The sequence below is a fragment of the Trachypithecus francoisi genome, unplaced genomic scaffold (assembly GCF_009764315.1).
Source record: "Trachypithecus francoisi isolate TF-2019V2 unplaced genomic scaffold, Tfra_2.0 Lachesis_group3, whole genome shotgun sequence".
Classification (NCBI taxonomy): Eukaryota; Metazoa; Chordata; class Mammalia; order Primates; family Cercopithecidae; genus Trachypithecus; species Trachypithecus francoisi.
Genome location: NW_022681468.1, coordinates 66,432,471 through 66,457,814, shown reverse-complemented (window position 1 = coordinate 66,457,814; position 25,344 = coordinate 66,432,471). Strand labels below are relative to the sequence as shown.

The 25,344-nt window shown below is 40.5% G+C and overlaps 1 protein-coding gene across 6 annotated transcripts; it reads left to right on the top strand.

Annotated features, from left to right (window-relative positions):
* The first annotated feature begins 1,055 nt into the window (after positions 1 to 1,055).
* Positions 1,056 to 25,085, top strand: GEMIN2 (gem nuclear organelle associated protein 2). 6 transcript variants are annotated; one of them, XM_033188210.1, is made up of 10 exons: positions 1,059 to 1,277; positions 1,632 to 1,716; positions 5,101 to 5,190; positions 5,629 to 5,688; positions 10,375 to 10,488; positions 12,964 to 13,008; positions 16,242 to 16,310; positions 19,702 to 19,812; positions 21,358 to 21,416; positions 24,651 to 25,055. In XM_033188210.1, exons 1-10 carry the CDS (start codon positions 1,141 to 1,143, stop codon positions 24,688 to 24,690), a joined length of 810 nt encoding a protein of 269 aa, XP_033044101.1. In that variant the 5' UTR covers positions 1,059 to 1,140; the 3' UTR covers positions 24,691 to 25,055. The 6 variants fall into 6 exon arrangements, with proteins under 6 accessions (XP_033044106.1, XP_033044104.1, XP_033044102.1 ...); XM_033188213.1 differs by lacking the exon at positions 21,358 to 21,416 and having other exon boundaries at positions 1,057 to 1,277; positions 24,651 to 25,085; XM_033188211.1 differs by lacking the exon at positions 12,964 to 13,008 and having other exon boundaries at positions 1,057 to 1,277.
* The last annotated feature ends 259 nt before the right edge of the window (positions 25,086 to 25,344 follow it).

The window sequence follows — 25,344 nt, the reverse complement described above, 5'->3', positions numbered from 1 at the left end:
GAGTATTTCTCCCTATTCTCTTTTAAGTCTGTTTTTCCCAAAACCAGTGAAAATTTGTTAACCAAATAAATGTAGTCTGCAGCCAAGCAATATCTTTCCCAGTGTCCCAACTGTTTAGTTGCAGTTCCTAAGCATTAAGTACTTGAATAAGCTAAGGACTATCCTCACTTTATCTTCAATTTAGATTTACATCCTGGTTTAAAATCAGTTCCTTGCAAGCTAAAGGCAGTGCTATAAATAAAAAAAATTTTTTAAACCTTCTAAAATAAACATAAATGTTAGAAAATAAAAGTCAGTTGTATTCACTCAATTGTATTTGTTTAGAAATAATCAGATATTATACTTGTTTCTTGCACATTCCTGCCTTGTTTCCTCACCTATGAAATGGAGATAATAATACTATCTACCTAACAAGACTGACCTAACATTTTTAATTTCTGGGTGTTAGCATTAATTTCATTTTTTTCACTATTTGTATTTAAACGAAGAGATTTTTCTTTAAAACGAAAATTTAAAAGTGCTGGCTATTCTAGGAGTAATATTCATTCCAAATAAACATACAGTGATCTTTGAAGTGGTCAAGCACTAGAAATTCCTGTAGAAAATTAATTTTTCATTCATTTGGCATCGGATAAATCTAGGTTGGAATTGGTTCTTCCCCTTTGGAAGGTCAGTCCCTGCTCTAAGAAAGCGGAATAGTTACTACCCACTTCACAAGATTGTTCTAAGAATCAAATGAGAAAATGTGTGTGTTTATGAAGGGTTTAAGAATTTAGAGCTCCATGAATGATAATTACCGTAATATTGTTCATTAATTCAAAAAACATTTCTAAGGATCCCTCACTACTAGAGATGCATAAAAGTTGCTAACCCTCGGCCTTTACCCAGCGTTAGAAAACAAAACAGAGAGTAAAAGACCCAGAAACGCGTTCGAACCAATTCAGCTAGGAATTAAATTCTCAGATCCTTTACTACACCACCGGAGCCTTAACCTTGAGGCAAGCAGCAGTTTGTTCATGCGCAGTTAACGCTCCCTAAACTGCCGCTTGCTCAGCTCCTGCCTAAGGTGTCTACTTGTGCGCCTGCGCTGTGACCTAGAATGGGCGCAAGCGCTGAGCGGAACTGGCTGGTTCGAAAACCATGGCGTGGGTACCAGCGGAGTCCGCAGTGGAAGAGTTGATGCCTCGGCTATTGCCGGTGGAGCCCTGCGACTTAACGGAAGGTTTCGATCCCTCGGTACCCCCGAGGACGCCTCAGGAATACCTGAGGCGGGTCCAGTGAGTGATTTGGCCCTGGGCGGGTGGGCTGGTCTTCTGCACTGCCCCTGGGTACAGCCCCTGGTGCTCTATTCCCGTTCCAATCTCTTGTGAGTTCGGGTCTATTCAGAATTCTGGATTACATCCTAACGTGGGCGAGTTTCTGTTGAACGTGATTGCACGTATCAAGATGTGTGCTCTTAGATTTGTTTTCAATCCAGATAATTTCAGAAATACATTGCTTAGTACCTCAATTGGAAGTCTGAATTATTTTTCTAATTTCACAATGAACTGTGGAAATGGATCGCTCGTTTTACTACACCTGAGCAAAGCACGATAGAAATTTAATTTCTCGCGTTTATTACTTATTTGTAGGATCGAAGCAGCTCAATGTCCAGATGTTGTGGTAGCTCAAATTGACCCAAAGAAGTTGAAAAGGAAGCAAAGTGTGAATATTTCTGTGAGTTTTATTAACCGTCTGGAGATTACCCCCATCCCCCAATTAAAAGACTTAACACTCCCTATAGTATCCGACAGTATCAGTTATGACGTAAGATTTGACTACTCGCTGCAAAGTTAGACATTTGCTTGTACTTTTTCCTCTAGAAACACAATTGGCATTTACTGCCTCTAAAGAGGCTTTCTGTAACTCTAGCCTTTGTGGAGGCTTGCCCATCTTCAGGGACATTATCCAGTTCTTTCAAAGGAGTCTTTAAATGGGTTACTTACGCTTTTTGTTTGTTTGTTTGCTTGTTTGTTTGTTTGTTTTATAGAGAGTGAGTCTCTGTTGCCAGCAGGTCTGGAACTCCTGGCCTCAAGCGATCCTCCCGCCTCTGCCACCCAAAGCGTTGGGATCACAGGCATGAGCCACCTCGCCTGACCCCTTTATTTTTAAGGAACCTTTTTCCAGTTATTGGATCGGTGTTTAATCTTAGTTTAATCTAATTTAATCTGAATTTGACTAAATTTTTTAATAGAAACCCAGATGTCTTACACTTCTGTTTTTTTTTTTTTTTTTGAGACAGAGTTTCACTCTTGTTGCCCAGGCTGCAGTGCAGTGGTGCGATCTCGGCTCACTGCAACCTCTGCCTTCCGGTTTCAAGCGATTACCCTGCCTCAGCCTCCTGAGTAACTGGGATTACAGGCGCCCACCACCACACCTGGCTAATTTTTGCATTTTTAGTAGAGATGGGGTTTCACTCTGTTGGTCAGTCTAGTCTTGAACTCGTGACCTCATGATTCGCCCACCTCTGCCTCCCAAACTGCTGGGATTACAGGTGTGGGCCACCATACCCGGCCTTACTTTTATAGCTATGTGCACACTCTGGACATTTTCATTTATTTATTTATCCAACACATCTTTAATTAAGCAACTAGGTTGTGCTGGGCCCTGGGAATACAACAGAGGATAAGACAAAAAAGGTTCTTACCCTTGTAGAGTTTACATACTCTCCTGAGGAAGACAGAGAGTAAACAAGCAAACAAATAATTACATATTGTGATTATTGCTATGAAGAAAATAAGCATATATAATAATCAATACATGACAGAACTACTGTAGATAGAGGAATCATAAAAGGACTCTCTTTTTCCCTTTTTTTTTTTTTTAAGTCTCGATTTTTCGCCCAGGCTGGAGTACAGTGGCACAATCTCGGTTCATCACAACCTCCGCCTCCCAGGTTCAAGAGCTTCTCCTGCCTCAGCCTCCTAAGTAGCTGGGATTACAGGTGTGTGCCACCACACCCGGCTAATTTTTGTGTTTTTCATAGAGACGTGGTTTTACCATGTTGGCCAGGCTGGTCTCGAACTCCTGACCTGAAGTGATCTGCCTGCCTCTGCCTCCTAAATTGCTGGGATTACAGGTGTGAGCCACTACACCTGGCTAGCAAAGGTCTCTCTAAGGAGGTGCTATTTAACCTAAGCTCAAAGGAGAGTGGCATTTTATTTTATTTATTTATTTTTTCTTTGAGACGGAGTCTCTGAGTCTCGCTCTGTCACTCAGGCTGGAGTGCAGTGGTGCAATCTCGGCTCACTGCAACCTCTGCCTCCTGGGTTCACACCATTCTCCTGCCTCAGCCTCCCAAGTAGCTGGGACTACAGGCGCCTGGGAGAGTGGCATTTTAAATAGTTGATAGTAATTTCCTTTTCATGTTCAAAGTAGTTTCTCTAACTGATATTTGTAATCAGGAAATTTTAATTCAGCCACTATCATTTTTCCTATAATTCCTCTTCAGGATTTTTTAGTTGATGGACGTCTAGTGGAACAGAATGTCTTAATATACCTAATTTGATGGATTGATTGATTGATTGATTGAGACAGGGTCTCGCTTTGTTGCACAGGCCAGAGTACAGTGCCATAATCATAGCTCACTGCAGCCTCGAGCTCCTGGGCTCAAGCCGTCCTCCCACCTCAGTCTCCCCAGTAGCTGAGATGACAGGCATGTGCCACTGTGCCCAGCTAATTGTACTTTTTGTAGAGACGGGGTCTTGATATGTTGCTCAGGCTGTATGTGCTGTTTTAGAAAACAGAAGTATGATTGGGTGCAGTGGCTCACGCCTGTAACCCCAGCACTTTGGGAGGCCCAGGCAGGCGGATCACCTGAGGTTGGGAGTTCAAGCCCAGCCTGACCAACATGGAGAAACCCCGTCTCTACTAAAAATACAAAATTAGCCAGGTGTGGTGACACACGCCTGTAATCCCAGCTACTCGAGAGGCTGAGGCAGGAGAATTGCTTGAACCCAGGAGACAGAGATTGCGGTGAGCCGAGATGGCGCCATTGCGCTCCAGCCTGGGCAACAAGAGTGAAACTCCGTCTCAAAAAAAAAAAAAAACAGAAGTAGGCAATTTAAAGTTAAGCGTCTTTAAGTACATTTTGCCCATACCAAAGTTCTTATTTTTTATTTTATTGATATATAATAATCATACATAATTTCATGCTTTATCATGCAGGCAAAATAATAATCATTGTACATATTTATGGAGTACATGTGATATTTTGAAACATGCATACAATGTATAATAATCAGAGTAATTAGGATATCTGTCACCTCATTTATCATTTCTTTGTTTTGGGAACATTCAAATCTTCTATCTGTTTTGAAATATACAATAAATTATTGTTAACTGTAGTCACTCTACTGTGCTATTGAACGTGAGAACTCATTCCTTCTATCTAACTGTATTTCATACCAGAATTCTTTATTTGGGGTATATCTCTCTTTTTGTTTCTGTTTTGCTATTCTAGAAAGGCAGGTAGGACTAGATCATATCCTCCAGGCTCCTGTCATTTAGATTTTATAGACACTCCAACTATAAACCTTTCCAGATTTCTCTGATTAAGGTGACTTAAGACTCTTTCCCTAATGTTTTTAACTGGAATATAAATAGTAAAGTGAAATGCCTACTTTTTTACATCTGCAAAAAGTATTTTATTTTCTTGTATAATCTTTTTTTTGAAACGGAGTCTCGCTCAGTCGCCCAGGCTAGAGTGCAGTGGCGGGATCTCGGCTCACTGCAAGCTCTGCCTCCTGGGTTCACGCAATTCTCCTGAGTAGCTGGGACTATAGGCACCCACCACTATGCCCGGCTAATTTTTTTGTATTTTCAGTAGAGACAGGGTTTCATGATGTTAACCAGGATGGTCTCGATCTCCTGACCTTGTGATCCGCCCATCTCGGCCTCCCAAAGTGCTGGGATTACAGGCGTGAGCCGTGAGCCACCATACCCGGCCTTTGTATAATCTTTATTATATACTTTATCTTGGTTTTACTTTGCTTTGCAGAGGCATGAGATTCTAGTTTTGACACTACTGTTGATCCTAATATTTGTGAACTTGATCTCTAGCTTTCAGGATGCCAACCCGCCCCTGAAGGTTATTCCCCAACACTTCAATGGCAACAGCAACAAGTGGCACAGTTTTCAACTGTTCGACAGGTGAGTGTCATATTTAATCTGATTAAGCCCCTGTTGGATTTATTTCTGTTCTTAGACTGTAGCTGGAAAAATAAAATTTGTGATCCTAAAGTATACAGAATATTCATGAATTAATTACCAAATTATTATTATAATCATTAGACATAATACAGTTTGAAATATTTTCTAAGTTTTGTTTATTTATTTATTTATTTCAGTAGTTTTGGGGAACAGGTACTTTTTGGTTTCATGGATAAGTTCTTTAGTGGTGATTTCTGAGATTTTGGTGCACTCGTCACCCAAGCAGTGTACTCTGTACCCAATACGTGGTTTTTTATATCTCACCCCTCCCACCTTTCCCATTTTCCAAGTTTTAGATGGTTACAATTTTGTGCAGAAACTGATTTCAGTTATCCATTTTTTGAAGAGTACCGTCTTTAACATCTTTTCTTTCTTTAGAATGTGAACAAACATAGAAGTCACTGGAAATCACAACAGTTGGATAGTAATGTGACTATGGTATGTAAGTTTCTCAGTTTTAAGTTGTACAATGTATACCTGATTGAAAGAGTCTATATTTACTTCCAGTCTTTAAAGATTCACTTGCCTGGTCAGTTATTTTCATTCTCTTCAATATACCATTAATAGTAACAATTCCATTATGTTAGTAGCCTGGAAAGTATGGTTTTCATGACAATTTTTTTTTTTTTTTTTTTTTTGAGACAGGGTCTTGCTCTGTCTCCCAGGCTGGAGTGCAGTTGCACAATCATGACTCACTGCAGCCTAGACCTCCTGGGCTCAAGTGATCCTCCCACCTCAGCCTTCCAAGTAGCTTGAACTTAAGGCACATACCACCATGCCCAGCTGATTTTTCTAATTTTTTATAGAGACAAAGTCTCCCTGTGTTACCCAGGCTGGTCTCTTACTCCTGAGCTCAAGTGATCCTCCTGCCCTAGCCTCCCCGGGGGCTGGATTACAGGCATGAGCTACTGTACCCAGCCTTTCATGTCAATTTTAATTCATAATATCTTGGGGGACTTTGGATAGGTGACTGTTAAGCTTCCACACGTTTTTAAGGGTTCTTCTAGACATTTACTTTCTAGGAAATAAATACATTTTCAATATTTACAAAAAAATTGAATAAAGGCTTATTTTCCTGATGAGGTGATGGTGGCATGCAGTAAACTCACGTTTACAGAACTTGTGAATGAGTGGATTCTGCTTCTGTTTAATGTGATGAGTCTGCATCACAATTCCAGTGACACATAAGTGAAACCTGTCATGTATATTGTCATGCATATGTCCTTCATTTTATCAGTTTAGATATAATTTTAAGCTCTTTTGTAGATATATCAGGACAACCAAATGAAAAAAGGAGTTGGAAAGATGATACATTGTCTCAGGACAGTAGTTTTTAACCTTTTAGGGGGATTTCATATTCCTTCATAGAATCTAATGAAAGCTATTTATGTTCAGAGGGAAAAAAAAATGCACCTGTGCACAAAATTTTAGTTTCAGGTAGTTCATAGATTTTAGATTTTAGAAGCTTCCTTTAGGCAGTGCTTCCTGATATCTTTTACATGGTGACACATTAGAATAAATAACTGCTTGCATATTCTTCCTGAAACCAGCCGAAAGCTGAGAGATTCAGTATATGGCATCTCTGTATGCTTCTGCATACCATTTGGGAGCTCTGCTCCAGCAAAAGTGTGAAGGGAAGTAACTTATCACTTGCCAAAGGTCATTTAACTCGTAAAAGGTATAGCTAGTTCTTCTATCAAAGAAGCCTGGGCACATAAACACACAAAAGGTATGCTTAGGGTTCAAACCCAAGTTGGTCTGTCTCTAAAGCCTGTGTGCCTTTGACTAGGCAATGGTGCCTTCCTAGTACCAAGGATGTCTGTATGTAGTTGGGACAGGGCTAGGTAGGTAAATATATTTTTTTCTTACTTAGTGGAAGGGCGTTTGGGTACATGCCCACTATCTAAAAAAGAAACCACATCAGTAACATTATGACTTAGTAAAATTTTGTCAAAAATGGAAATGACTGGCCGGGCGCGGTGGCTCAAGCCTGTAATCCCAGCACTTTGGGAGGCCAAGACGGGCGGATCACAAGGTCAGGAGATCGAGACCATCCTGGCTAACACGGTGAAACCCCGTCTCTACTAAAAATATAAAAAACTAGCCGGGTGAGGTGGCGGCGCCTGTAGTCCCAGCTACTCGGGAGGCTGAGGCAGGAGAATGGCGTGAACCCAGGAGGCGGAGCTTGCAGTGAGCTGAGATCTGGCCACTGCACTCCAGCCTGGGTGACAGAGCGAGACTCCGTCTCAAAAAAAAAAAATGGAAATGACCTAACATAATTGCTTCAATAAACTATGGTCCGTCAGAACAGTGGAATATTAAAGTACACTCTGAGCCAGGCACAGTGGCTCATGCCTGTAATCCCAGCACTTTGGGAGGCTGAGGCAGGCAGATCACCTGAGCTCAGGAGTTCAAGACCAGCCTGGGCAACATGGCAAAACCCTGTCTCTATTTAAATTATTTAAAAAATAAAGTACACTCTGATGGCAACTGTGTGAAAACATAAACATTTGTTTATTAATTGATATAATTAAGCATATACTATATTTAATAATCAGGATATTTAGTACTAACTGAAACAAACAGTTTCTGACCTGATGAAGTGATAGGAAAAGGTAAATACCTTATTCCAAGACAATAGGGTTTAACTTTGTAGTGGTCTCATGTTCATCATGAGGTTTTATTTTATTTTATTTATTTTTTTATTTATTTTTTTGAGATGGAGTTTTGCTCTCATTGCCCAGTCTGGAGTGCAATGGCACAATCTTGGCTCACTGCAACCTCTGCCTCTTGAGTTCAAGCAATTCTCCTGCCTCAGCCTCCCAAGTAGCTGGGATTACAGGCACCTGCCACTACACCCAGCTAATTTTTCTATTTTTAGGAGAGATGGGGTTTCACCAGATTGCCAGGCTAGTCGCGAACTCCTGACCTCAGGTGATTCATCCTAAGGATTTAATGAAAGCTACTTATCCCTAGGGGGGGAAAATGCACCTATGCAGAGTAATGTGCAAGGTGATATGTACAAATAAAAGTTGTTTTGTTAAGAAGGTTATATTGGCCGGGCGCGGTGGCTCAAGCCTGTGATCCCAGCACTTTGGGAGGCCGAGACGGGCGAATCACGAGGTCAGGAGATCGAGACCATCCTGGCTAATACGGTGAAACCCCGTCTCTACTTAAAAAAATACAAAAAACTAGCCGGGCGAGGAGGCGGGCGCCTGTAGTCCCAGCTACTCGGGAGGCTGAGGCAGGAGAATGGCGTAAACCCGGGAGGCGGAGCTTGCAGTGAGCTGAGATCCGGCCACTGCACTCCAGTCTGGGTGGCAGAGCAAGACTCCGTCTCAAAAAAAAAAAAAAAAAAAAAAAAGAAGGTTATATTGAGCTGAATGCTTCTCCCAACTAATCCTGAATTTTCTGTCTGGCAGCATGAGTAGATCTGTTTCTTCTTTGATTAGACAGCCCTTCAGATATGTGAAATATGTAATCACATCTCTTTACATGGGATAAACATCCTTCATTCTATTAAGCATTCTTGGTGCATTTTTCCTCCATACTTATTTCTGTCTTTATCATCCTCTTTTGGACACACTCTTGTCTGTCAGTGTCCATTAAAGTCTTGTCCAAACTAAACACATCTTGGCTGGGCACTGTTGCTCGCACTTGTAATCCCAGCACTTTGGGAAGCCAAAGCAGAAGAATTGCTTGAGGCCAGGGGTTTGAGACCAGCCTGGGCAACATAGTGAGACAACTATCTCTACAAAAAAAAATTAAAAATTATCAGGCATGGTGGCGCGTGCCTGTAGTCCCAGCTACTCAAGAGGCTGAGGTGGCAGAATTGTTTGAGCCCAGGAGATTCAGGTTGCAATAAACTGTAATCACACTTCTGCACTCCAACTTGGGCGACAGAGCAAGACCCTGTCTCAAAAAATGTAATAATAAGAAAAAGCAACATGTCCCACATATTTTGTAGCCACTTAGGCACTATGTTTGTCAGGGCTGCCATAACAGACTAGGTGGTTTAAACAACAGAAATGTATTTATTTTCTCACAGTCTTTTTTTTTTTTTTTTGAGGCAGAGTCTTGCTGTGTCACCCGGGCTGGAGTGCAGTGACCGGATCTCAGCTCACTGCAAGCTCTGCCTCCCGGGTTCACGCCATTCTCCTGCCTCAGCCTCCCGAGTAGCTGGGACTACAGGCGCCCGTCACCTCGCCCGGCTAGTTTTTTGTATTTTTTAGTAGAGACAGGGTTTCACCGTGTTAGCCAGGACGGTCTCGATCTCCTGACCTCGTGATCCGCCCGTCTCAGCCTCCCAAAGTGCTGGGATTACAGACTTGAGCCACCGCGCCCGGCCTTTCTCACAGTCTTGAAGGCTGAAAGTCCAAGAACAAGGTGGCAGCAAGGTTGGTCTCTCTTTTTTTTTTTTTGAGGCAGAGTTTCACTCTTGTTGCCCAGGCTAGAGTGCAATGACGCAATCTCGGCTCACTGCAGCCTCCTCCTCTCGGGTTCAAATGATTCTCCTGCCTCAGCCTCTGGGTAGCTGGGATTACAGGTGTGTGCCACCACATCCGGCTAATTTGTTTGTGTGTATTTTTAGTAGAGGTGGGGTTTCGCCATGTTGGCCAGGCTGGTCTTGAACTCCTGACTTCATGTGATCCACCTGCCTCAGCCTCCCAAAGTGCTGGGATTACAGGCATGAACCACCACACCCGGCCTCAGGTTGGTCTCTTCTGAGGTTTTTCTCCTTGGCTTGCCTAGGGCCACTTTCTCCATGTTTTCTCACGTGGTCTTTCCTCTATGTGTGGGAGTCCCTGGTGTCTCTTTGTGAGTCCAAATTTCCTCTTACAAGGACACTAGTAAGATTGGATTAGGGCTCACCCTAATGGCCTCAATTTAAATTAATCACTTCTTTAAAGGCCCTATCTCCAAATATAGTCACATTCTGAGGTACTGGAGTTTAGGGTTTTAACATACAAATTTTGGGGACAGAGATTCTCCCCATAACTGGCACCCTATCTTTGGGTTGAGGTAATGGGAATATGGAAGGCCTTAACTTCTTTTTTTTTTTTTTTTACTGTTCATTGTAAAAATTAATACACAGGAATAAATCAGTTTTTTTTTTTCTTTTAGCCAAAATCTGAAGATGAAGAAGGCTGGAAGAAATTTTGTCTGGGTGAAAAGTTATGTGCTGACGGGGCTGTTGGACCAGCCACAAATGAAAGTCCTGGAATAGATTATGTACAAGTAAGGGCTGTGTGGATAAACAGAACAAAAAGCATTTTAATTTTGGTATATCACTTAATATAAGGGGTCAGCAAACTCTACCCTGGGCCAAATCCAGTTCATGGCCTTTTTTATATCCATGAGCTAAGGATTGTTTCTAGGTTTTTAAAGATTTGTAAAAAAGAAACAAATAATACGTGGCTGAGACTTTATGTGGCCTGCAAAGCCTAAAATATTTGCTGTCTAACTCTTGATAGAAAATGTTTGGCAACCCAGACTTAGTTTATTAGCTCTTCAACCTAACAAAGCAGCTTAGTTTCTGCAACAATTTACTGTGACTTTTTTTAGGTTGGCTTCATATCCCTTATGTTTGACTTGGTAATCATTTTATGAGTTGGATAAGATTCAGGATGTTTTAAAATGACGAGGCATCAGGCAAACAGTGTTTTGAGTAGCCAGGGAAAAAATGGAAATTGACACAATTAGGTGCTTTAAAATGCATAATCACATAGTATTTCATGGGCATGTAAAAAAGTAAATCATATATTCTGAAGATGAAATTTTAAGGATATCTTTAAAATTCATGTGGCTGTAGTCATAAGTTATGTAGCCAACTCCTTCTGCTTCAGGATTTACCTGCCCCCAAGTTTGCAGGTGTTCCTTTAAAATCCAGTGTATGCCGCTGCATTAGCGCTTACTCCCTATAGCATGTCGTTCTCTTCGGTTCAACAGGTATTTATTATTTGTTATATGGTGCCACATTGTGTTTTTCCCATTTAAAACTAATTTTTCCCAAAAATGTAAAGAGCCCCAAGAATCAATAAAAAGACCAAGAATCACCCCTCCCCTGCCCAAGAAAAAACAGCCAAAGGATATAGATACCTCACAGAAAGGAAATAAAATTATTCTTATATGACAAGATGCCAAAAATCACTTGTAATAGAAGTATAACATAACTATGCCAAGGTGCTATTTTTCAGGAATCATATTGGCAATGAAAGTTTGATACACCATATTGACAAGAGCTGGGAAAACAAGCATTCTTAGACGTGGTACAGTAGTGTAAATAGACTCAAATCTCAGGGAAGTTAATTTGATACACTTTCTATGTAACCAATTGATCTTTTGGATGATATCCTTAATATATGCTACATTTCAAAAATAGTTTTTATATATATATATATATATATATAAATTTTTTTTTTTTTTTTTTTTTGAGACAGGGTCTTCTGTTATCCAGGCTGGAGTGCAGTAGTGCAGTCATGACTCATTACAGCTTCAACCTCCTGGGCTCAAGCAATCATCCCACGTCAGCCTTCCACGTAGCAGGGGCAGCACGCACCCACCACCACACCCAGCTAATTGTTAAATTTTTTGTAGCAATAAATTTTTTAATTTTTTAAGATAAAAATTTTTAATTTTTTAAAAAAAATTTTTATAGAGAGAAGTTTTCGCCATGTTGCCAGGTTGGCCTGGAACTCCTGGGCTTAGGTAATCCTCCTGCTGGGATTACAGGCATGAGCCACCATGGCTGGCCAAAAATGGTTTTTAATTTAATAAGGAAATAAAACTTACTTATTTAGCTTATTTTCAGAGAATACATACAAATAAAATACACCATGTTAAAAAAAACCCTTAAGAAAGTAAGCGTTTAATGTATATCCTCTTAAGTTTCTCACAAATCAGTGGTATTTTAATAATTAGGAATCACAGCCTCAGACTCCAAAGTAGACTTTTAAAAATGGAATCAAATTAGGTTTAAAAAATGTCATTCTAATTCAAATGTCCTTAATTCTTGAAAATGTTAGCTTTAGCTGAAGATTTTGAAATGGTGTGTACCACATATTAATGTCATCAATATGTTACAGTTTTATGGAATATACTTAATAAGTTAGTTTTTTCAAGTACTATCATTTAACAAAATTTTAGTCTTTAACATTTTAGTTACTAAATCATACTTTATTTTAAAATTTACATATTCAGGCCAGGTGAGGTGGCTCATGCCTGTAATCACAGCACTTTGGGAGGCCCTGGCAGGTAGATCATTTGAGCTCAGGAGTTCCAGACAAACCTGGGCAACATGGCAAAACCTCGTCTCTACCAAAAATACAAAAAAATTAGGTGGGCGTGATGACATGCACCTGTGGCCCTAGCTATTAGTGAGACTGAGGTGGGAGCATCACTTGAGCCCAGGAAGCGGAGGTTGCAGTGAGCCAAGATCGCACCACCACAAACTCCAGTCTGGGTGACAGAGTGAGACCTCATCTTAAAAAAAAAATTACATATTCAAATTTTAAGACGTTATTTTCTTCCACATTACCAACATAGTAGTTTCCGGAATGTCTTACTGTAATGGACAACGAAAGAATTGTCTTTTATTTGTTCTTTGTTTCTAAACAACAGTGTGGCAAGAAATTCACCAGTTTGGGGAAAAAAAAAAAAAAGCTTTTCCTTATAATACCATTTAGTAAATTTCAGTCTCATTTTTTCTTTCAGATTGGTTTTCCTCCCTTGCTTAGTATTGTTAGCAGAATGAATCAGGTAAAATTAATAATAAAGATATATGCATTATTTCATTTGCATTATGTGTGAAAGTATTTGAATTATTAATACATTTACTGAATTCTTACAGTATGCAAGACTTTGTCCTAAGCTGTGTAATGGTTCTTATTTAATCCTTACTACAACCCTCTATGGGGAGTTGTTGATATCTACTTTTTATAGATGAGGAAACTGCATTTGAGGTTAAGTAACTTGCAGGTGGTTTTTCAGCAAGTAAGTGGCAGTACTGGGATTCAGTGCCAGGTAGATCTAACTCCAGAGCTCATGCTCTGTCTTAATAATGGTGCTAGAGTATTAATTTCTATAGACTTCAGTTATAAGTCTTAGATTCTGGGATTTGAATTAAATACAAGGTCCCTAACTTACAATGGTTCAGTTTAGGATTTTTTTTTCCCCCACCATGTCTGGCTAATTTTTGTATTTTTAGTAGAGACAGGGTTTTGCCATGTTGGCCACGTTGGTCTTGAAATCCTGGCCTCAAGTGATCCGCCCACCTTGGCCTCCCAAAGCGCTGGGATTACAGGCATGAGCCACCATGCCCAGCCAATTTAGGAATTTTCAACTTTACAATGTGTTTATCAGCACATAACCCCATTGCAAGTTCAGGGGCATCTGTACTAAGGTTAGATTGCTATTTCTAGTTCTAGATGTCCTGTACATTCTATTAAGATTGAAATATGGGCTGGGCCCAGTGGCTCACTCCTGTAATCCCAGCAGTTTGTGGGGCTGAGGTGGGTAGATCATGAGGTCAGGAGTTCGAGACCAGACTGGCCAACATAGTGAAACCCTATCTCTACTAAAAATACAAAAATTAGCTGGGCGTGGAGGTGCACACCTGTAATCCCAGCTACTCGGGAGGCTGAGGCAGGAGAATCGCTTGAACCGGGGAGGTGGAGGTTGCAGTGAGCCAAGATCGCACCATTGCACTCCAGCCTGGGCAACAGGACGAGACTCTCAAAAAAAAAAAAAAAAAAAAAGAAAGATACATACATAATTTCTTGGACCAAAAGGGGAGAATTATGGAGTTTGGTTCTTCAGTTTTTTAGGAGTAAGGACTCTATTACTCATTTTAAAAGCAAATAAAAATTTATTTTTTATCTTCACATAGCATTGGGTACCTTTGGAAGCCTTTTTTTTTTTTTTTTTTTTTTTTTTTGGCAGGGTCTCATTCTTTTGCCCATGCTGGAGTATAGTGGTGTGACCTTGGCTCACTGCAGTCTTGTACTCTGGGGGTCAGGCAATCCTCCCACCTCAGCCTCCTGGTAGCTGGGACCACAGGCATGTGCTACCATGCCTGGCTAATTTTGTTTGTTTATTTTTGGTAGAGACACGTCTCACTGTGTTGCCCAAGCTGGTCTGGAACTCCTGAGCTCAAGCTATCCTCACACCTCAGCCTCCCAAAGTGCTGGGAATACAGGTGTGAACCAGTGGGCCCAGCCAACAATTTTTCTGTGGGCTGTATTCTATTGGAAATAATACACAGGTTGACAGTTTTACTTAATCATTTGCATTAAGATATTGTAGCAGTCATACTAAATTCCATCAGTGTCATTTTTGTTGTAACCATCAACTGTATTTGAATAAACCAGAGAATATTTTCAAGAGTTTGATAAATCCATCTGTATAGTTTAAAAACATCTTTCTCCAGCTAATTTTTTCTTCAGATGTGTACTTTGATTTAATTTGGATTTCGAAATAAACTAATGGTTTTTGTTTGTTTGTTTGTTTGTTTGTTTTGAGACGGAGTCTCTCTCTGTCGCCAGGCTGGAGTGCAGTGGCACGATCTCGGCTCACTGCAACCTCCACCTCCCGGGTTCAAGCAATTCCCCTGCCTCAACCTCCCTAGTAGCTAGGACTACAGGCGTACACCATCACGCCCAGCTATTTTTTGAATTTTAGTAGAGACAGGGTTTTACCATGTTGGCCAGGATGGTCTCGATTTCCTGACCCCGTGATCCACCTGCCTCGGCCTCCAAAAGTGCTGGTATTACAGGCGTGAGCCACTACGCCTGGCCAACTGATGGTGTTTTTATAAATACATCTTTTTTTTTTTGAGACAGAGTTTCGTTCTTTTGCCCAGGCTGGAGTCAAGTGGTGGGATCTCAGCTCACTGCAACCTCCACCTCCTGGGTTCAAGCAGTTCTCCTGTTTCAGCCTCCCTAGTAGCTGGGATTACAGACGCCTGCCACCATGCCTGGCTAATTTTTGTATTTTTAGTAGAGATGGGGTTTTGCCATATTGGCCAGGCTGGTCTCAAACTCCTCACCTCAGGTGTGCCATTGTACCAGGCCTTTTTTTTTTTTTTTTTGAGACAGAGTCTCACTCTGTTACCCAGACTGGAGTGCAGTGGCACAGCCTCGTCTCACTGCAACCTCCGCCTCCCGGGTTCAAGGGATTCCCCGGCCTCAGCCTCACGAGTAGCTGGGACCACATTTACTCACCACCACGCCCGGCTAATTGTTGTATTTTTAGTAGAGATAGGGTTTCACCATGTTGGCCAGGCTGGTCTCAAACTGACCTCAAGTGATCCACCTGCCTCAGCCCCCCAAAGTGCTGAGATTACTGGCATGAACCACTGAGCCTGGCCACAAATACATTTTTTTTTTAACCTTGTGAAGTCTTTCAAGTAGTTACAAACTAAATTATTAATAGTTACAAACTAAATCCTGGGATTTAAACCAAGGTGTTAGTTGATATTTGAAAGTGTGAAAATATTTGTTTTAAAAGCCTCACTGGAGCTAGGCGCGGTGGCTCACACCTGTGATCCCAGCACTTTGGGAGGCCAAGGCGGGCAGAGCACCTGAGGCCGGGAGTTCCAGACCAGTCTGACCAACATGGAGAAACCCCATCTCTACTAAAAATACAAAAATTAGCCAGACATGGTGGCACACGCATGTAGTCCTAGCTACTCAGGAGGCTCAGGCAGGAGAACTGCTTGAACCCAGGAGGCGGAGATTGCAGTGAGCCAAGATCGCGCCACTATACTCTAGCCTGGGCAACAGAGGGAGACTCCATCTCAAAAAAAAAAGCCTCATGGGATAAGCCATCTAATCAAACTAATTAGAGTCAAAAGAATTAGCTTTCTTTGAAAATTTAAAGAATGAGGCCATTTTTAACATCGGATTTGCTTTCTAAAGAAACTTAATGAAACTCATATTCAATTTGTGTTTTATTATTAATACAACTCTTCTCCACCCCCTCCTTTTTTTTAGGCAACAGTAACTAGTGTCTTGGAATATCTGAGTAATTGGTTTGGAGAAAGAGACTTTACTCCGGAATTGGTAGTATTGCATGTTTTTCTTTTCATAATGTAGGCAAAAATTAGATGTTTTGGGTCAACTATGAGCCACATATACAGTGGTGCTCCCACAGGATTATAATACTGTATTTTTACTGCACTATTTTTTGTTTGTTTGTTTGTTTGAGACAAGGTCTCGCTCTGTTACCCAGAGTGCAGTATTGCAATCATAGCTCACTGCAGCCTTGATCTCCCCAGCTCAAGCAATCCTCCTGCCTCAATCTCCTGAGTAGCTGGTACTGCAGGTGCATGCAGCCACGCCCAGCTTTTTTTTTTTTTAAACTAGAGACAAGCTCTCACTGTGTTGCCCAGGCTGGTCTTGAACTTAGTCCAAATGATCCTCCCTCCTCGGCCTCCCAAAATGCTGGGAATTACAGGCATGAGCCACCATGCATGGCCTTTTGTGTTTTTAAAATAGAGATGAGGTCTCACTATGTTCCCCAGGCTGATCTCAAACTCCTAGGCTCAAGTGTTCCTCCCATCTTGGCCTCCCAAACTGTTTGGATTACAAGCATGAGCCACTGAACCCGGCTCCTTTCCAGTGTTTAAATATGTTTAGATGTGGCCAGGCAAAGTGGCTCATGCCTGTAATCCCAACTACTAGGGAGGCTGAGGCAGGAGAATCACCTAAGGCCAGGGAGGTTGAGGCTGCAGTGAGCTATGATTGTGCCACTGCACTGTAGCCTGAGTGACAGAGTGACACCCTACCTTAAAAAATAAATATATGGTTTTTTTGGATGCACAAATGTTTACCATTTTTACATTTTTACAGTTGTCTACAGTATTCAGTACAGTAATGTGCTGTATAGGTTTGTAGCCTAGGCGCAATTGGCTATGCAATATAGTCTAGGTGTATAGTAGACTATACCATCTAGGTTTGTGTAAGTACACTCTGTGATGTTAATCCAGGGACAAAAATCACCTAACAACACATTTCTCCGAATATATCCCCCTTCATTAAGTGATGTATGACTATACTTATATATGAGATATGGTGCTATAGTATTTATTTATTTTTTATTTATTTGTTTGTTTTGAGATGGAATCTCCCCCTGTCGCCCAGGCTAGAGTACATTGGCACGATCTTGGCTCACTGCAGCCTCTGCCTCCTGGTTTCAAGCGATTCTCCTGCCTCAGCCTTCCAAGTAGCTGGGATTACAGGCGCCTGCCACTACACTCAGCTAATTTTTGTATTTTTGTAGAGACAGGCTTTCTCCATGTTGGCCAGACTGGTCTTGAACTCGTGACCTCAGGTGATCTGCCCATCTCCACCTCTCAAAGTGCTGGGAGTACAGTCGTGAGCCACTGTGCCCAGCCAGTGTTTACATTTATATGTGTGTGTGTGTGTGTATATATATATATGTATAATCTGAACTATGCTTGTTTGTAGTCAAACACTAGAATGTAAATCAATATACTACTTCCTTCATTGAGAAAGTCTTACTTTGAGAAAAAAAGTCAATGAAAAAGTTGATGTATATCCTGGTACAAGGTACAAACTCCTTATCTTGTTGCAGACAAGTGTAGAGAATATTTAATATCCGAATGCTAGCTTTACATATTAAATATATCCCTTAAAATTTGAGTCAAGTTGAAACATATAATTTTTTTTATAGAAAAAGAATTCCACAATTTGTAAAAGAAACCTGGATTTGAATCTTTTTGTGTAAGAAAGTCTTAACTATTGATTTGGGTTTGCCCGAGGAAACCATCTTAGTGTGTTGTATAAATTGCTATTTAAATTACGTCCCAATATTTTTTAGGTTTCCCCAAAGTGATATGTCACTCAGAATAAATGAAGTTGTATATAGTACTGGTGGAAATACAAATTTGGTATAACCTTTCCAGGATACAATCCGGTGATCATATCTGAAAAACCTTGATGAATATACATACCCTTTGTCACCATTTTACTTGCAATACTTAATAAACTTTCCCCATGTTGTTAAATGAGATTAAACAAGGGGATGTTATTAAATACTCTCAACCAGACACTTAACATTCCCTTGTTAATCCCATTTAACTACATGCAATGGCTGAGTGGGGTGGCTCACTCCTGCAATCCCAGCACTTAGGGAGGCTGAGGCGGGTGGATCACTTGAGGTCAGGAGTTTGACACCAGCCTGGCCAACATGGTGAAACCCCCATCTCTACTAAAAATATAAGAATTAGCTGGGCATGGTGGCAGTCGCCTGTTGTCCCAGCTACTCAGGAGGCTGAGGCAGGGGGATTGCTTGAACCTGGGAGGCATAGGTTACAGTGAGCCGAGATGGCACCACTGCACTCCAGCCTGGGTGGCAGAGTGAGACTCCATCTCAAAAAAAAAAAAAGACAAAAACAACATGGTAAACATTTTATTATGTATTATAAATAAAAAAGATGGCTACAAGATGATATTACAACTGATGAAACTGTATTGAAAAAAGTTGTACAGCCGGGCACAGTGGCTCACACCTGTAATCCCACCACTTTGGGAGGCTGAGGCAAGCAGATCACTTGAGGTTAGGAGTTCGAGACCAGCCTGAACAACACGGTGAAACCTCGTCTCTATTAAAAATACAAAATTAGCCGGGTGTGGTGGTGCATGCCTGTAATTCCAGGTACTCAGGACACTGAGACAGGAGAATTGCTTGAACCCAGGAGGCGGAGGTTGCAGTGAGCCGAGATCACACCGTTGCACTCCAGCCTGGGCAACAAGAGCAAAACTCCATCTAAAAAAAAAAGAAAGTCATACATACAAATAGGAAAAACAAGAACATTTCAAAAGTGAGTCAAAGTTTTATCTGGAATGTTGGGATTGCAGGTTTGTTTTTTCTTGTCCTTGTGGTATTCTTCACAGTTTTTCTGCATCAAATATGTATTCATTTTGTAACTGAAAATCCCATTTTAAAAGGGAGTGGGGATACATTCAGCCTGTCATAGTATTTATAGAAGTGTCAAAAGATTATTTCATCTGTGGTATACTTTGTATGTCCCCAGAGGACAAAATTATACAATTATAAAATGATTTATATATCTGTCCATACAGAACAAAGAAAAAATATATCTTAATTTTTTCAAGTATTTATATTCATCTTAATGTAGTTTTCTGCTTACAAATAAGAACTTGCTGTCATAAGGAATATCTGAAACAAACTCTCTGGAGATCAGGGAATATTTTGAAGTATCCAATGTCCTGTGTCTGTAATTATAGGATACAAGAGATAACACCTGGCTCTCCAAATGAGGCTTTGTTGTCTATACCCAAATATAATATAGTTAAATGTTCTATGAATTTATTCATAGCAGATAATCAGGCATAACATTGGACATTTAAAAAATAAACTTCTGGTTCAGTATTTGTCTAAATATTACTTTTTTGAATTTTCTTTTAGGGAAGATGGCTTTATGCTTTATTGGCTTGTCTTGAAAAACCTTTATTACCTGAGGCTCATTCACTGATTCGGCAGCTTGCAAGAAGGTGCTCCGAAGTGAGGCTCTTAGTGGTAAGCTGCAACTTACTGTTTAAAATTAAAAGCACCCACCAATTTATATGGTGGTAAAGAAGGAGTTCAGTGAAATAAGAAACACGTGGAATATTTTATTGGTTGCAATTAGATTTGTAAAGCCCAAAATAATAGTAGCTTAAATAATATGGAAACGTTTTCTGAGATAAAGAAAGTCTGGGCCAGGTGTAGTGGCTCACACCTGTACCAGCACTTTGGGAGGCTGAGGTGGGTGGATCACCTGAGGTCAGGAGTTTGAGACCAACCTGGTCAACATGGTGAAACCCCATCTCTACTAAAAATACAAAATTTAGCTGGGCGTGGTGGTGGGTGCTTGTCATCCCAGCTACTCAGAAGGTTGAGGCAGGAGAATTGTTTGAACCCAGAAGGCAGAGGTTGTAGTGAGCTGAGATTGCACCACTGCACTCCAGCCTGGATAACAGAGTGAGACTCTGTCTCCAAAAAAAAAAGTAGGTAAAAAAATTAGATTTTTACTAAGATGGCAGTAACCTAGACCTTTGAGTTTTGTCGTATGTGGCTTTCATCCTCATGCTTATCTCATGATCCAATATGGCTGCTGTAGCTTCAGCCCTTTTTTTTTTTTTTTTTTTTTTTTTTTTTGAGGTGGAGTCTCGCTCTGTCACCTAGGCTGGAGTACAATGGTGTGGTCTCAGCTCACTGCAACCTCCACTTCCCAGGTTCAAGCGATTCTCTTGCCTCAGCCCCTGGAGTAACTGAGATTACAGGCACCCACCACCATGCCTGGCTAATTTTTGTATTTTCAGTAGAGACACGGTTTCACCATGTTGGCCAGGCTGATCTCGAACTGCTGGCCTCAGGTGATCTACCCAGGTCAGCCTCCCAAAGTGCTGGGATTACAGGCATGAGCTATCAGGCCTGGCATATATATATTCAGTAATGAATACATATAAGAACAATAAGAATCCTGTGTCTTGACTGTAGAGTGATGAATATATATACATTATATATACACATATATATTCTATATATCCTCACATATATTGTATGCATTATATAAACAAGAATCCTGTGTTTTGACTGCAGTGATGAATATATATATTCATAGATGTATTATTTTAATATATATTTATTATATATGAATATATATTCACTATAGTTAAGGCATAATATATTAGTATATTATGTATTATATATTAATATATGATACATATATGAATATATATATATTCATCACTGTACAGTTAAGACATAGGATTCTTATTGTTCCTCTAGTAGGAACCAGGGAAAAATTTCCCCCAAGTTATCCTCCTTAGATCCCTCAACTTTTTTTTTTTTTTCCCTATTCAGAATCTTGATTTAAAAGATAGTCTTAGATGTTTCTCAAGGAATCATTAACTCTACAGTTTTCTCCTTTTTCTTTGAGGGCTCCTGTTTCCACATGATGATTACTATCATATAATAAAGTTTTCATGTTTCATGTTTTACATCTTAATAGGAAATTTATTTCAAAAATAATAGGAATAGACAATATTTAAATTTTTCTTTCTTTTTTTTTTTTTTTAGGATAGCAAAGATGATGAGAGGGTTCCTGCTCTGAATTTATTAATCTGCTTGGTTAGCAGGTATAGTTAATCCTTGGCTTCTTTGTTATTTGTATATCAGTGAGGTCAGTGAGGGTAGGATGTATTTATTACATTTGTTTTTTGTTTGTTTGTTTTTATTGAGACCGGGTCTCACTCTGTTGCTATAGTTAGGGTGCAGTGGCACAATCACAGCTCACTACAGCTTTAACTTCCTGGGCTCCAGCAATCATCCCACCTCAGCCTCCTGAGTAGCTAGGACCACAATCAAGCATCACCACACCCAGCTAATTTAAAAAACTGTTTGTAGAGACAGGGTCTCACTGTGTTGCCCAGGCTGGTCTCAGAACTCCTGGGTTCAAGCAATCCTCACACCTAAACCTCCCAAAGTGCTGGGATTACAGGCGTAAAGCCACTGCACTCAGCCTGCATTTTTTTTTTTTTTTTTTTTTTTTTTTTGAGACGGAGTCTCACTCTGTCGCCCAGGCTGGAGTGCAGTGGCCGGATCTCAGCTCACTGCAAGCTTCGCCTCCCCGGTTTACGCCATTCTCCTGCCTCAGCCTCCCGAGTAGCTGGGACTACAGGCGCCCGCCACCTCGCCCAGCTAGTTTTTTGTATTTTTTATTTTTTTTATTTTTTTATTTTTTTTTTTGAGACGGAGTCTTGCTCTGCCACCCAGGCTGGAGTGCAGTGGCCGGATCTCAGCTCACTGCAAGCTCCGCCTCCCGGGTTTAGGCCATTCTCCTGCCTCAGCCTCCCGAGTAGCTGGGACTACAGGCGACCGCCTCGTCGCCCGGCTAGTTTTTTTTGTATTTTTTAGTAGAGACGGGGTTTCACCGTGTTAGCCAGGATGGTCTCGATCTCCTGACCTCGTGATCCGCCCGTCTCGGCCTCCCAAAGTGCTGGGATTACAGGCTTGAGCCACCGCGCCCGGCCGCCTGCATTTTTTTTTAATTGCCTGTGTCCTGTGTTCATTTTCAGTTGTGGCATATTTTTATTTAGTATCTGTTTGATTTCATTTCTTACATAGAAATTCTTCTTGGAATTTATTTGAAAACTTTTTTTGTTGTTTTGAGACAGAGTCTTGCTCTGTTGCCCAGCCTGGAGTGCAATGGCACCATCTCAGCTCACTACAACCTTCACCTCCCAGATTCAAGCGATTCTCCCACCTCAGCCTCCCAAGTAGCTGGGATTACAGGCACCCACCACCATGCCCAGTTAATTTTTGTATTTTTGTGGAGACGGGGTTTCACCATATGGGCCAGGCAATAAAACACACACATATTTATTTTAGGTCTCCTCCTGGACATATTTTTGTTCCATAGATCAGTGTTTTTATTCCAATGCCAGTACCTTTTTAAAGCTTTATAATATACTTAAATATCGGGAAGGCAAGTAATCTTGTTTCCATATTTTCACGTATTCAATATCTAGTTTCTTGATCTACAATAATTATGCTGCTGATGATAATTAATATTTACTGGGCAATTTGTGCCAAGCATTTTTCTTATTGAGGAACCCATTTAATCCTCCTGAGGTGGGTACTGTTACCAGTTTACAGATGAGGAAACCATAGCAGAGACAGGTTAAATAACATTACTACCGTTACAAAGCTAGTAAGTGTTAGAGTTAGAATCCAAATTCAGGCAACTTTGACTCCAGAGCTAAGCTTTTAACTGTGCTGATCACAAATGAAGCTAATGCCTACCTCATCTGTTGGTAGTAGCAGTTAAAAGGGGTGATATAGCATTGCCCTAGTTACTTTATGTGTAGTATCTCTACTCTTTACAACAGTCAGAGTTGTGCTTTTTGTTGTTTTTGTTTTAATAAATTTTTTCCTTTCAGCTCTGTTGGATTTGATTTTTTTCCTTTTACAGATAATGACACAGATTCAGAAAGGTTAAGTAATTGGTGGCTCAGCAAACCAGTAATTAATGAAACCTGAGACAAGTATAGTTTCTGACTGCCTCAATTGAGATTTTACAGTACTATGCAATTATGAAAGCAAAAACATTCAAGTGCATTTTTTGCCCTCAACAAGTTAGATAAAAATGGAAAAAGTTCTAGACTACAAAAGGTTCTGAAGCTAACACTTTACAAAAGAAGACATAAAGATTTGAAAGTTTAGGAAAAAAAGGACCGGGCATGGTGGCTTATGCCTGTAATCCCACCACTTTGGGAGGCCGAGGCTGGTGGATCATCTGAGGTCAGGAGTTCAAGACTAGCCTGGCCAACATGGTGAAACCCTGTCTCTACTAAAAATAAAAAATTAGCCAGGCCTGGTGGTGCATGCCTATAATCCCAGCTACTCAAGATGCTAAGACAGGAGAATCACTTGAACCTGGGAGGCAGAGGTTGCAGTGAGCCGAGATCATGCCATTGCATTCCAGCCTGGGCAACAAGAATGAAACTCCATCTCAAAAAAAGAAAAAAAAAAAAAAGAAAGCCGGGCACAGGGACTCACACCTGTAATCCCAGTGCTTTGGGAAGTCAAGATGGGAGGACTGCTTGAGTCTGGGGGTTCAAGAATGCAGTGAGCCATGACAGAATTTGATTAGTGATTTTCCTTTTTATTTAATCTTATAATTACATAAAATAGTTACCTTGCCAAAATTAAAATTGTAATTCAGGGTACATTTGGAGTATTTTAGCATCCATTTTTATCCTCATTATCCTCTTTTCTTCTTTCTCCTCTAGTTAACCATTTTATTACTAATTTTTGTTTTATCTTTTCATTCATTGTTTCTTTTTAAAAGTATAAGTAGGCCACGTGTGGTGGCTCATGCCTGTAATCCCAGCACTTTGAGAGACTGAGGCTGGAGAATTGTTTGAGCCCAGGAGTTCAAGACCAGTCTGGTCAATGAGCCAGGATCATGCCACTGCACTCCGGCCTGGGTGACAGAGTAAGACCTTGTCTCAAAAAAAAAAACAAGGAAAAGAAAAATATAAACAAACATGTATATTTGCAATCCTACACATACTCACATAAGGTAGGCAGCATCCAGAACAATCTGTTCTGTACTTCGTTTTTTTCACTTAATAAATCCTGGAAATCATACTTTAGCAGTGTAAATACTTTCCTCATACTTTAGCAGTATATTTCCCTCGTCTCCCTTTTTATGGCTTCATAATTTTCCACTGTGTAGACATACCATAGCTTATTTAACCAGTCTCTTATTGATGGACATTTGGGTTGCTTGTGGTCTTTGCCTGTTAAAAATAGTGCTACAGTTAATATCTTTATACACAAATTGTTTTTGTTTTTTTTTTAACTAGGTATTTTGACCAGCGTGATTTAGCTGATGAGCCATCTTGATATAGCTGATCTCCCAGGGATAGAAGATATTTCTCATGAAGGCAGCCTAACTCTGAGGAAAGCAGTGCCAATTCAAGTACAGATTGCAATACATCTTCAACACTATGTGAAGGGTTCACATCTTAACCTATGCAATTCAGACTGATACTCAGAATATAGGTTGTATTGATTTGAATATCTGAAATATCAATGGAAAATCCCACTCAGTTTTTGATGAACAGTTTGAACAGTTTTCTGTAATCAAGCAGCTTGCATAGAAATTGTATGATGAAATTTTACATAGGTTCTTGGTGCTGTTTTGTTCTTTTTTTGTTTTTTGTTGTTTTGTTATTTCTTTATATATGTAGAAAATTTTATTGAAAATATGTTTTGGTTACTAAAATTTTATTTGAGTCCTAACAAAAGACAATGGATGGCCTTAGCATCAGAATTAAAATAATCTGGCCGGGCGCGGTGGCTCAAGCCTGTAATCCCAGCACTTTGGGAGGCCAAGACGGGCGGATCACGAGGTCAGGAGATCGAGACCATCCTGGCTAATACGGTGAAACCCTGTCTCTACTTAAAAATACAAAAAACTAGCCGGGCGACGAGGTGGGCGCCTGTAGTCCCAGCTACTCGGGAGGCTGAGGCAGGAGAATGGCGTAAACCCAGGAG

Bases quoted from the DNA above. Each gene is read 5' to 3' on its own strand.
- GEMIN2 (XM_033188210.1), top strand. From the start codon at position 1,141: ATGGCGTGGGTACCAGCGGAGTCCGCAGTGGAAGAGTTGATGCCTCGG. The intron at 10,489-12,963 runs GTAAGGGCTGTG...TTTTTCTTTCAG, and splicing joins CTGGAATAGATTATGTACAA to ATTGGTTTTCCTCCCTTGCT. The intron at 21,417-24,650 runs GTATAGTTAATC...TTTTTTAACTAG, and splicing joins TTAATCTGCTTGGTTAGCAG to GTATTTTGACCAGCGTGATT.